Raw genomic sequence first — 14,039 nt, 5'->3', positions numbered from 1 at the left:
CCGTCTGAAGACTGCGCAAGCGCACTTGCGTCTCATCGTTACCATAGCGACTGGGCCTCCCGACCGCAGATCCTCGCTGCCTTGTCAACATCTTTGAGCATCGGCAGCTCCGGAGGCCGGGGTAACTGACGGGTAATCAGGCTTCGGAGTGGTATTTTAAATATGTATCTTTAAACTGTGCGTGGGCTCTCAGAGGCTTAGTCTTCGTTCACAGTCTCAAAACTTGGGCAGTGGGTCAAATTCCGTTTACTCAGATTCCAATGGGCGCTCCCTTAGCGTGGCTACCCAACAAACCCTTTGTTCTAATAGAAAACGAGCACTGTCGAGGGGGACAAAGACACCCCGGATGAATGAATACACATTGCCAAGCTCAAACCGAAAATACTTTGACAAAAAAGACAAAGCTAAGTTCAGAGACCCAACTGGTATTTGTTGAACGCCATATACTCTCCACATTAACTTCTAGGCCTCAAAAGAAGTTAAGGCAGATCCAGGATCAACAAGCTTGCAGTCTAATTGAAGACATGCACGAAATACTCAAAAGAATTGTGATTTACTATTGTGTGGCGCTAACAAGTGCATTTGATGAACAGGGTGAGGCAGAGTAAATACAAGTCTGATGGAAGAGATGGGATTAAAGCATTTGATGTATGTAAAATGTTTAGATGGGATAGAGGAGGAAAAACTTGAAAAATCAAGCATTAGTGAAAATTACCATCTCTTTAAAATTGTCCAACATTAAAAAAAACCATAAATTTTAATCAAACAAATTAGATCGATTTTCAATTAACAACTCAGCACTTTTTAATGAATTAACATTTTTCACAAGATTTCTGAGAAACTACAAAACCCTAAAAACCGTCTTCATTTAATAAAAAATTATATGTGCCATTAGTGTGTGGTATTATGAGCCATAATATTAAATTGTTTATAACACCTTATTCCTTCATCAAGACAAATAATAATTATATACTTTCCTCAAAACTGATAAATTTGATGTTGCAATAGGTTATTTATATGGCTGAGGCTTTCCCATATTTTCACTTATTTTTTCACGTTAACATTTATGCCTTGTGATAATCAGCACATTTAATCAACAAATTTTTGTAATTGCTGGATTTAATCTTATTGGTAAGCTTGAAGTTAGTGGTGGAGGTGTACTGTGTTACTTCAGTTCTTAATGTTGAAGTCACAGAGTTTGGGGTTTTCTAAATTTGCAAAACTTGAACAAGTTTGTAAGTAGTGATGTGAATAGGTCTGTATTGATGAGTTATGATGCCAGTTCATCTGGTATTCTGGCTTTTGCACAGCTCTACCCCTATTGCAGCCCCTGGAGTCATTATTCTTCAGAAAATGCACATGGCAAAGAAGTTCAATTAAGAAAGTATTAACAAGTCTCATTGATAGCTTTGATCTGGAGGGAATCAGATGATTCTGCTTAAGAGTCAATCAAGGTGTAGAACCTTCCATACTAGTCATGTCAGAACCTCATTATAGGCAAATACACATTGGTTGAGGTAAGAAAAACTGTATAGCAGGCCATCCAGAGTCTTATAAGTAAGAAAAATGTTTTTTGCCTGAAGTCACTGAGCTATTGGAGTGTGGTAGGCTTGGAGAGATAATTGACTAACACAGAGAGAAAACAGATTGAACATTTTACATGCTAAATATGAACAAGAGAATAAAATCATTGAGAGGCATGCAGACTGTTACTATAAAAAGAAGGAAAGAAGGACGGAGGGTAGCATGCAAAATATGGATGAAGTACATGGTCTGGAACAAAAGCTAACCTAATGGAGACAAAGGAGAATTTACCATATATACTTTGTGCTCTAGAAGAACTTAATAAAGAGAATAGGAATACAATAAAAACAGGAACTTAAAGATGAGATGCTGAAATAATGTGTTGAGAAATAAGCTCTCTGAGCACTGAGTCTTGCCTGCTTTGTTCACTGCTATACCCCCAGTTCTCATAACCTTGCCTAGTATACAATACATAGTAAATAAATATTTTATGAAAAATGAAATAAAATAGTTAAAGAACTATGAAAGTTGAAGATCAAAGCACACACCTTAAAGGACTAATGAATAGTTTTTAAAAGTGTGAAGTAACTTACTTTTCTTTTTTGTACTGAAGAATGAACCCTGGGGCTTTTAACCACTGAGCCACATCCCAGTCCTTTTTATTTTTTAGTTTGAGACAGGGTCTTGCTAAGTTGCTGAGGGCCTTGCTAAGTTGTTGAGGCTGACTTTCAACTTTTGATCCGCCTGCCTCAGCCTCCTGGGCTGCTGGGATTACAGGTGTGCACCACGTTAAAGGACTAATGAATAATTTTTAAAAATGTGAAGTAGCTTCGATATTTTAGCTATTGTGAATAATGCTTCAATGAGCACAAAAGTGCAGATATTGTTTCAACAAACTGATTTCAATTCTTTGGATATTCAGTAGTCCCCTCTTATCTGTGGGTGTCTCAAGTTGTAGATAGTAATAAACTCTGAATATGCTACATTTTCTATACATGCATACTTATGATAATGTCTACAAGTTAAGCAAATAAATCAACAATTAGTATAATAAGGTAGAAGGGTTATAATACAATACTGTAATAAAAATGTCATATAACAAGTATGTTTTAGGGGCATTAATAAATAAAACAACAGTTACTTGAAAAGAAGCACTGTGATACCACAATAGTCAATCTAATAACTGACAGCTACTAAGTGACCAACAGGTGGTTATCATATACATTGTGGATGATATATGGACAAAGGGATAATTCATAGGCAGAATGGAGCAGGACAGTGTAAGATTTCATCATGCAATTCAGAATATGCAATTTAAAACTCAATGAATTGCCTATTTCTGGAATTTTCCATTTAATACTTTTGGATGATAGTTGACTGCAGATAATGAACTGTGAAAAGTAAAACCACAAATAAGGGGAGACTACTGAGTACCCAGAAGTGGGACTGCTGGATCATATGGTAGTTTTATGGTTAGTTTTTTGAGGAGCTTTCATATTGTTTATCATAATGGTTATAATTTATACTCCAACCAACACTGTACAAGGATTCCCTTTATCTCTATATCCTGTGCCAGCACTTGTTATCTTTTGTCTTTTTCATAATAGCCATTCTAACAGATGTGAGAACATATATCTCATTGTGGTTTTAATTTACATGTCTCTGATGGTTAGTGATGTTGAACATCTTTTCATATATCTGTTGGCCATTTTTATGCCTTCTTTTGAGAAATGTCTTTTCAGATAACTTGCCCACTTTTAAATTGGACTATTTGTTTTTATTGTTATTTAATAATATATTTTAGATATTATTTATCAGATGTATGGCTTGTAAATATTTTCTACCCATTGTGGGTTGTCTGTTTACTCTTTTAAGTATTTCCTTGGCTGTGCAGGGGCTTTTGGTTTGATGCAATCTCATATATCTTATTTTTGCTTTTGTTGCTTAGAATTCATTGCTCAGACCAATGTTGTGGAACTTTCCCATGTTTTCTTCTAGTGGCCTTGAAATTTTAGGTCTTGCTTTAAAATATTTAGTTTACTTTGAGCTGATTCTTACATGTGAAATGAGAAGCTTTCTGGTTTTTGTGGCAGAGACAAAGGCAGATGAGGAAAGGTTTGCACTGGCAGCTAACAATCACTAATAATTTACTGGTCAAAAGTAGTTATATGAACTCCAAATAATCATAAGATGCAAGGAATCACAATTCCTGAAAGTCAGAAATTCAGAAATATTTGATGAACGTTTGTAAGTACTGTATAAACATACTCAGACCTGCCGCGTCTGTGGTAGGCAGCCTCAAAGATGATACCCAATGATCTCATATAATCCCCTCTCTTAGAGACTGGGATACGCGTAGTGACTTCTTTTCTGATGAATAGAGAACACAGCCCAATGGAACTTTGAATTGAGACAGAATTGAGAATTCCAGGAGACAAATACAGTTGAAATTTGCAAGGCAGAATGCCAGAGAGGAGATAGAGTATACAAAAAGACAGTTCTGGAGATCTTCAAGGGACTCCTCGTGAATACTGATCCTGGGCATGCATATGTGAAAGCTACCTAACACTGAGGGTGAAGCCCCTGGAAGTAAGCATACAAAACAATTGCTAGGGGCCCAGAAAGGGATGGTTCTAATTATTCACATTCCTGATATCTTAAGTGGAGAGCTCTTATATTCCATGAAACATTGAGTTGAGTACTCAGAGAGGTAATTTGCCTCAGTAGTAGAGACAAACTAGTTCTAGATGAAAGGCTGTTTAAATCTAGCCTAAGCAAGCATAAAACCAAGTTTCCAAAAAGCCCAGCTGTTTCTAAATAACTGTGTCCTAGACTAAAATTCAAAAGTACTTAGAGGGCTAAAAATAAAATTATTCAGTAATGTGAATTCACAGTGTCTGGCATTTAAATAAACATTTCTGTGTATGCAAAGACAAGCCCCATGATGAGAAAAATATCAGTTAAAAACAGATCAGGAAATGCACAAATGAAAGAATTAGTAAATAAGGACATTAAAGCAACTGTTATAAATACACAGCATGTGTTCAAGAAAGCAGAGGAAGCACGAGAACATTAAGAAGAGACAAAAACAACAACAACAAAAAAACCAAACCAACCAACCAATCAACCAAACAAACAAACAAGAAAACATTTCCAAACTGGCCTTCTAGAGATGAAAAGTACAATATTTCAGGTGAAAAATAATGGAATTAAGAGCAGATTAGACATTGTAAAGGAAACTCTCCAAAATAAAATAGAGAACAGAGATTTTTTTTTTTCCTAAGAAAGTAGGGTTAATGAGATGTGGTATAACTTCAAACATTTTAATATACATGCATTTGGAGGTCCAGAAGGAGGGAACAAAAAGTACTTGAAAATTCATGGCTATGAAATTTCCAAATGTGATAAAAATTATGGACCCACAAATATAAGAAGCTCAGTGAACATTACGCAAAAGAAACTGGAGGAAAACTGTACCTGTTGCTTAATATTGGTAAATTAAGAATAAACTTAAAAGCAGCCAGAGAGAAAAAGAGAGAAAATACATACAGAGGAGAAAAAATGACAGCAGACTTCTTGTAATAAAACAATGCAAGCCAGAAAACAATGGAACAAAATATGGAAAATACTTAAAATTTTCAATTTAGGCTGGGATATAGCTCAGAGGTAGAGTGATTGCCTACTATGTACAATGCCCTGGATTCATTCCCCAGCACTGGAAAAAAATATCTATACCCAGAGAAAATATTATTCAAGAATGAAAATGAAATAGATACAAAAGCTCAATGAATTAATCACCAGAAAATCAGCACTGTTCAGTGAAAATATTCAGGCAAAAGAGAAATGATGTCAGGTGAAAATCTGGATGTACTCAAAGGTGCAAAGAACATCGAATATAATAAATACATAGGTAAATATAAAAAAACTTGTTTTAAAAAAAAGATCTCCTTAAAATATAATTAAACTAAAATGTTATGGTAATCATAATAGTAAAATAAATGACAATAAAATACATAGAAAAAGAGGAGAAATAGAATATACTATAGTCAAGTTCTTTTAGTATACATGAAATGTTATAATTTTATTTGAAGGCAGATTGTCAGATGTTAAAAGATGTATACTATAAGCTCTGAAGAAACCAAAAACAAAACAAAATACAAGGATGTATAAAAGTAAATGACAGATAAAATTGATTCATCAAGTATACTGAGTTCATCCAAAATAACAAAATTTTAATAAAGGAGGAGCAGAGAACTGATTGCCCAAATAGAAGGCAAATAGCAAAATGGCATGTTTAAATTCAAACTTTAACTACATTCAATGTAAATAATCCAAACACCTTTATTTAAAAAACAAGAGTCACTGGAGTGGATAAAATAAGCAAGACCGAACTATATACTATTTACAAGAAACCTACTTGGAATGTGAAAATAAAATAGGTTAAAAGTAAAAGAATAGGAAAAGACATCATGCTACATTAACCAATAGGAAGAAGCTATACAAATATCATACAGAGTAAATTCAGAGCAAAGAATTTTATCAGGGATAAAGATATTTTTTAATGATAAAGGTTTCAATTCATCTGAAGGACATAGCAATATTATGTGTTTATACACATAATAACAACACTTTGAAATAATAAAAACTGGCAGAATTGAGAGGAAAAATAGATAATTTACCATTATAAAGATTTCAATGCCCCATTTCAACAATCAGTGAACAAGTGTAAAGAAAATAAGAATATGAAAGAATTGAACAAAATTGTCAACCAATTATACTTCACCTAACAACAGTAAAAAACATGTCCTTTTCCAGTATACATGGATGACTTACAAAGATAGTGCATATTCTGTTCATGAAAACAATTCTCAATTAGTTTAAAAATATTCAAATCAAGCAAAAGAATGTTCTCTGACTAAACTGAAATCTAATTAGAAATAAGTAACAGAAATATAGAATATTCCCAACTATTTGAAAACTAGACAATATAATAGTAAATGACTCATAGGTCAAAGAAGAAAGCATTTTAAATTATTTTTAGTATGTATTTTCTCAAAAGGAAAGTTTTAACTGAAGTAAGAGAAAACAGAAAATTTCAAAATTTATAGAATGCAGGAAAAGTGTGCTTTAATGGAAACTTATGAAATTAAATGATTATATTAGGAAAGAAAAAGTCCCAAATCAATGACTAAGCTTCCCCCTTTAGAAACTTGAAAAAGAAAAACAAAAATTTTGCCAAAGTAAATAGAAGAGAGGAAATAGTATAGAGTGGAGTGGAAAATCATATATATTAGAAAACAAAATTAATAGAGAAAAAACGAATACAACTTCCACATGTGTACTGAGAAATTAAAATCCTTTGGCAGTCTCCTTTGTTCATAAAGTCTAAACTCTTTAACTTGATTTCATGCTTCTGCATGGTTTGGGCTGTACGTATCTCTTGGACCACATCTCCCTTTTGTTTTTTATGCTGTGCTTAAGTCACCTTTCAGATCTTTTATTGTCCTCTTTATTAGCATGTGACCTTTGCACACAGTTTCCTGTTTTCCTCCTCCCTATCTCGGTATCTTTGACTCTTACTCTTTTCCTCCTCATCCTTTAGATTTAGATTTGATATTCCAGTCTAGAAATATCCTACCCTAATATGTAACTTCACTAGAGCAGAAAATGTGTTTGCTCTTGCTCAGTCTTTTATCCTGAATGCTTAACTCATGCCTTGCTCATGATAGATTTTTAGAAAATATTTGTTGAATGACTGAAGGAAGTGTAATCATAGTTCTGTTTTCTTAGGACCAGTTCAAACATTCCTTTTTGACATTTCTAATTAATATCCTGAGAATTGAAAGATTATTTTTGGATTTATGATAGTTATGAGAAAGTATTTAAGAGATTTCATAATCTTATCTATCATTTTTACTTCATTTATTAACCATTGCTTTGTAAGGATCTTTTTTTTTTTGGTACCAGGTATTGAACCCAAGAGTGCTTAACCACTGAAACACATCCCAACCCCCATCCCCGCTTTTAAAACATTTTTTATTTAGACACAGTGTCTTGCTTAGTTGCTTAAGACCTTGCTAAGTTGCTAAGTCTGGCTTTGAAATCACAATCCTCCTGCCTCATCCTCCTGAGCTGCTGCATGTGCCACTGTGGTGGGCTGTAAGGATCTTCTATAGAGTCTAATTCATTTTGTCTTTTGATGAATTATTACTCAAGTACTGTAAAGTTTGATCATTAGGACTACTGTTTGGTTTGGTTTCACTGTATCTACACATGAAACGTGGCACAATTTATACCAAATGAGCTAGTTAAAAATAGTGGTAAATTAGAGGGATTAATTAACATGTGCAAGGGGGATATTTTACTTTCTATTTACAATACCATTTTTCATATAAACTGGTGGCGATTTGCTCAGAATTAGAGCTAACATTGTGGTAAAATTCATACCTAATTCTGATGTCAAAACCCATCATTTTCCACTGCCACCTTCTCTCCAACATGTAAACTGTTAAAAAATTTTGTCATCCTAAGGAACAAATGTTTAAGTCCTAATGATGCATTAGCTAACAATGGCCAGCAATTATTTCAGTTTGTCTGACTGTGACACAGTAGGTTAAACTTAGATTTCTCCAAGCTAAAATTGTAATCAACTCATTCACTGATAGCACCCTAGTAAGAAAAAAGAAGGTAGAGGTAAGATTTTTATCTAACATAAACTTAATTATTATGTAAATTGCTAATTTTTATAACATAATGAAATCATAGCAGTGGGAACTTAATATACTATGTAGGTAATAATAAAGATTTTCATCAAGGTGCACTAGCATTTAGTAGTTTAGTGATTACCAATGACAACTGAAAAATTGTTCACTGAAGAATAATATTCTGCCTTAAGGTTTAAACTTAAGCATTACTGAGGAGGGCAGACTCTCAGTGAAATAAGCTGTTAAGCTGTTGATACAGAAGCCAAGAACTAGTTGGGAGAGGGAGAGCAGTCCAGAGAAATGCAAAGGTGGAATTAACAAAGAAGAAACTCAATGACAAAGAAACAGAATAACAAGGACAGTACAAGATATATTCTTCCTTTTGTGGTAGTCATTATTTCTCCATTTTGGAATTTTAAGGATCTCTTGAAAAAACAAGAAAGAAGAGGGTAGTCCAGGCATTAGAAGAGCTAGACCAGAGAATAAAGAATATTGCCATTTAAGAAGAGCTAGAGAAATTTCTTTTTGGATTTGAGAGTGTTAGAATGAGATGAGGAGATAGGTTGGATTAATTTGTTTTATTAGTTAAGGGAAAGTCTGAGAGATAAAGAGAATGAGGAAAATGGGATTAGTGAGAAGAATCACATGTGATTTTTGTGCAGATCAGTTAGACTGTAGGTCTTCATTCATAGATCAGAATGTTTAATATTGTTGGAAAATAAGGCAGCGACAATAAGAATAAAACTAACCCCCCCCAGAGACACTTATATTTTATTCAAGTTTCATCTTGTTGCTAGAGTTATGAATTGAGGCGTGATTTTTCAGCAGGTGGGAAACTATGTGAAAGAATCTTCTGATGTCATAATTTCTGGGTGTCGCTGGAACATTTGATCATCATTCCTTTGGCAATTCTAGCTTTCTATGGAAGGTCAGTAGAAGCAATTGATTTATTCACCTCTACAGGAATCAGACTCGGCCTATTTTGGTAAGTGTATATTTCCTTGATCAAGTTAGCTAAAACTTAATACCTAGATGGACAGACAGACTAAACCATAGAGTTTACTAAGGTTTTACTAAATAATTATTGAGCAAAAAAATTTTTTTTCATGATACTGACAGTCTATAAAAATCACTGTACTCAAATTCTTAAACTGTAATAATTTGGTTTTGTTGTTATCACCAATAAATATTTACTTATTAGGCATAGAATACTATACTAGGCATAGAAACAGTTTTAAGACATTTTTTATTTTTCCTGTCCTCTGTGAGTTAATAGTTGAAGACATGCAAATTTTTTCAAGGACTGTTATGGGTATTAAAGATTCAGTGGAGACAAAGATAGACATAGAATAGGGGTCTACTCAGCAAAACATTTATAAACTACTAGTGCAGTGTTTCTAAACAGGGAGAAATTTTTCCTCTTTCCCTCACCAAGGGACACTCAGCAATATCTGGACATTTTTTACTGTCTCAGTTGGGAGAAAGATACTGTTAGCATCTAGGAGACAAATGTTGCAGAATATTCTATAACATACAGGAAAGTCTACCTTCCCCAACTAGGAATCATCTGGTCCTAAATGACAATAGTGTCATGTTTTTGAGAAACCCAGTATTAGACTGATGATCTCTGTTACAAAACAATGGTGTTATGAAAACTTAGATAATGAGGGTTATGATAGGTTTTTTTCTAAGAAACTGAAATGTAAATTCAGGCTTAGTGGGTAAGTTGACCCTAGCAAGTAAAGGGTGGCAGCAGTGGATGGGGAAGAGTTCTAAGCAGAGGCAAAGGCAACAGTAGAATTTATTCCTGTGCGTGTGTGTGTGTATTCATCACATATATTTCATGTATATAATATATTCATGGAACACATTAATATGTATTTACTAGTGCTCAGTGTCATCTGCTGAGAAATAAGTCAACATTTATTGAGCACTTATGTGCTAGGCATGTACTTCACATGTATTATTTAATCTTCACTATTACCCTGGAAGTCGATAATGTTATTATTTCTAACTTATTCTTGAGAAATGTAGAGACGTTGAGTACCTTGACTAAGATCACATAGTTGTGGAAGACCAGACTAGGATTTGAACTCACATCAGCCCAACCTCTCAAGGCCACTTTCTTAACTCTACTGTATTGTAAATGTAGAGAGGCAAGGGTGGGGGTTATAAATAATCATTGGAACAAAAAGAGTAGATGAAGGTATCTTGGTGAGTGTGAAACTCAAAGAGAAGAGCAAGTGTAGATAGTGGAGAGGTGTCAGGGATGGAGTAAGTTTGTTGATTACAACCACTGAAAGTCAAACTGAATTTTTTTTTTCCCACACAGCAGAAGTGGACTTGAAGTCTATTTTGTTAACCATAGTACAGTTATGTTAACCAAAGGGCATATGTTATCTTAATCACTTAGTGTGGCAGTCTTGTAATTGTTACAAGACTTAAAATTGTATGTAACAGATTATTGTGTAAAATATTATTTTACCTTTTTATAGATATTTAAAAATGTTACTTTCAGAATGTTTCCATGTACATATAACAAAACAGTAACATTGAAAATTTCAAATAATTCATTGAAGATATCACCTTCCTTCTTTATTTTATTTTTCTTGTCTAGGTTTTCAGTGAATTATGCCTTTTCGGTTTGGGACCCAGCCAAGGAGGTTTCCAGTGGAAGGAGGAGATTCTTCAATTGGGCTAGAATCGGGGCTGAGCTCAAGTGCTGCCTGTAATGGAAAAGAGATGTCACCAAATAGGTAAAGTCTTCTCATCCTGACAACTGAGGAAATATATATTGTCTATCAGTAAGATTTAGCTGATATTCAGTGTTAGCAAAAAAAAAAAAAAAAAAAAAAAAAAAAAAAAAACTTAGGAATTTAAACACTGCTGTTATTAAATTAATGTTAAGAGAGCCCAGTTTTTTTTTCTTGAAGCCCAGAGTTTGTATTTTGTATCTCTGTAATTCTCTCTCTTTTTAGTAAATTTTTAGCTTCTTGTTTTGTTGATAGTTTTCAAGATTAGACAATTCTCAATTAAACAAACTTTTAGTGCTGTTATATGCCAGGCACTGTGGTAGTAGGTAAGGCTACAAATAGAAAACACACAGATCTCAGATTTAGTGTCACTTTGATTAGATACTGTCTTTGACAGCAAGAATATTGTAACAGAGTATAAAGAGTCTATGAAAGAAATCATTTTTGCAAAGTTAAAGAAAACTATAATAAATAGGATTTGTTCCATTCTTCTGCTGTTTTCTGTAGCAAAACAGTAAATACTACATTGTTAGAAATTTTGGGGACACAAATTTAATATTGATAAGGTAGGTGACTTTAAAAATTAAAGTTTTTCAAAGATGTAATAGTTTGTACTACTTTGGAAGTAATGAGTTTCTCTTTAAAAATTTCAAGGCTGGGTGAGTACATGGTGAGGATGTTGGAAAGAAAATTCAGACACTACATATATTTTTGGTGTAAGTGACATTTAAGAGCTATTTCAAACCTGAGATTCTATCTACATTTGATTATTTGTGGAATATTGTGTTCAATATTTTTCATAAATATTCTAGATTTGAAATCATTCAACTAAAATGATTCTTAATGTACACTTATGAGAGAATTGCCATAATTTTACCACTTAAATTTATAGCAATATACTTTGTTTGCCATTTAGCAATTCCTGCACACCTTTCAAAATAAACATCTGAAGGGTTATTTTGGTGTTTGTGAATTTCCAGTAATTAAATATTTGGCAACAGCCAGTTTCTTTGCTACATAAGTCTAGAATGTTAGGCTCATTAGTGCCTCTATGTTGTACTTGTTTGCCATTCAAAGATTTCAGAGTGATTTAAAACACTTGAATATATACTCAAACTTTGGTGCTGTAAAAGTTTTCCTGTTTGTTGTCTAATTATTACATATTATTTGCTCTTTTATTCAGGCAACTCCGAAGATGCCCCGGAAGTCATTGCCTGACGATAACTGATGTTCCCATCACTGTCTATGCAACAATGCGAAAGCCACCTGCACAAAGCAGCAAGGAAATGCATCCTAAATAGCATCATTAAGTCCATTGTCGAGGGTTGACTAGGTCAAGGGTAATGGGGCAAGATCATCTTATGATCTGGTAAACAAATAAAAGTGGTGGCACCGTTGGATGATGACAATAGTTGAACTATTTTATTTTAGTAAAAAGGAGAAATGTAACCAGTAAAAAGTACATAATGATAAATTATCAGTTATGTCAAATAGACAAGGCAGAATAATATTTCATAATGAGAAAGTACCTTAGAGATCATCTTGCTTACAGTGGATCATTAATAATAATTCAAGATGAAACAATCCACCATGGTTATCAATCAGATGGGGCCTCTTTTATTTGATTCTTTAAATTATTTCAATCTCTATTAAGTTCCTCTGATAAATTTCTGAGCTGCTTTTCTATTTCTTGAAATCACTGAGCTTCTGTAAAACAGCTATTTTGAATTTTCTGTCAGACAGTAAATTCCATCTCCAATCTTTAAGACCAGTCACTAGCACCTTATTTTGTTCATTTGATGCCACCATGTTTCCCTGGTTGATCCTGACTCTTGTGGTCATGAGTTGGTATCTGCAAATTGATAAAGGTACCTAAATCAGTCTTTACAGTTTGGTGTATTTGGGAGTTTCCTATAGGAAGGAATAAGCTTGTCTAGAGATTCAAGGAAGATTGATTGGTTAGGTCACTAAGCCTATGGAAACTTCAGTCATTGCAGTCTTAGGCATACCCTAAGCTCAGGACCACTGCCTACAGAATCCTGGACTGCCAGGCTGATGTAGTGCTTGGTCAAACTCAAAGCCTATGGCTGCTAGACCAGCACAGTGTTAGGCAGATGGCCAGCTCACTGCTGAGGTTTATTCAGGGCCCAAGCCTGCTATAGTTTGCTGGTGGTGACATAGGCTAGAACTTGAGCTCATCCTACTGGAGCCATGGTTTCCTATCTTGAGTTGAAGTGGGTCTAGGGCTTCTGTCTCTGGGTATTGGACTGCTGTTGGGTCAAGGGGTTCTGCTTGGTGCTAGGTTTTACTGTGGTGACCTAGCACTGGATTCCAAGGCAAACTCCTAAGCTTGCTTCCCTCTCCTTCCTCCAAGTGGATAGGGACTTTCTCTACACTGCTGTCAGCAGTTAGGAGGGTAACATGAAAACTCTCCTTCCTATTCTCTTCAGTGCGTCTTTTGTTTTTTATTATTGTATAAAAATCAGGATCTCTCACCTGGTTTCCTTAACTTCTGTGAAGTTTTTTGTTTTTTTTAATGTGCATAGTTGTTCAAATTGATTTTTTGTGGGGTGATGGTCACTGATGAGTCTTTATCTACCATCTTGCTTCTCAGGTGGGGCCTATTTTAAATACTTAATGTGTTTTAAGTTAATTTTCTTTGTTTGCATTTAGGTTGATACTTAGCTAAAACCTTTTATCTGACTACCCTAGCTCATTTCTGGCTTAATATCTTTTGATAATGGTCTGCCAAAAATTATGTTGGGTAAGCAATGGAGTCCTGGGGGATGTGCTTTTTGGAAGAATACCCAAGATCAAAAGTTCCTAGTTCATGGTTAATCTGCATAGTATTTTTACTACTTCCAAAAGGGAGAACAGGTTACTGGTTAGATTTATTAATAAGGTCAAGGCTATGGTTTCAATCCCTATCTTTTCCAGGAAAAATGTCCCATTATCACATTATGCCCCAAGTCCTAACCAATCATCTTGAAATTGTCAGTATTGAAAAAGTTCAGATGGATCTTTTTACTTGATTAAGCTTAATAATAACCTTTGTGGT

General features: G+C 34.2%; 1 protein-coding gene across 4 annotated transcripts; it reads left to right on the top strand.

Moving 5' to 3' along the window:
* Positions 1-4: 4 nt before the first annotated feature.
* Positions 5-13,509, top strand: Fam229b (family with sequence similarity 229 member B). 4 transcript variants are annotated; one of them, XM_047558972.1, is made up of 4 exons: positions 5-121; positions 9,057-9,213; positions 10,846-10,984; positions 12,165-13,509. In XM_047558972.1, exons 3-4 carry the CDS (start codon positions 10,860-10,862, stop codon positions 12,280-12,282), a joined length of 243 nt encoding a protein of 80 aa, XP_047414928.1. In that variant the 5' UTR covers positions 5-121; positions 9,057-9,213; positions 10,846-10,859; the 3' UTR covers positions 12,283-13,509. The 4 variants fall into 4 exon arrangements, with proteins under 4 accessions (XP_047414928.1, XP_047414927.1, XP_047414929.1 ...); XM_047558971.1 differs by having other exon boundaries at positions 37-121; positions 9,054-9,213; XM_047558973.1 differs by having other exon boundaries at positions 40-132.
* The last annotated feature ends 530 nt before the right edge of the window (positions 13,510-14,039 follow it).

This window comes from Sciurus carolinensis, chromosome 7 (assembly GCF_902686445.1).
Source record: "Sciurus carolinensis chromosome 7, mSciCar1.2, whole genome shotgun sequence".
Classification (NCBI taxonomy): Eukaryota; Metazoa; Chordata; class Mammalia; order Rodentia; family Sciuridae; genus Sciurus; species Sciurus carolinensis.
This window is presented reverse-complemented; position numbering and strand designations above follow the sequence as displayed.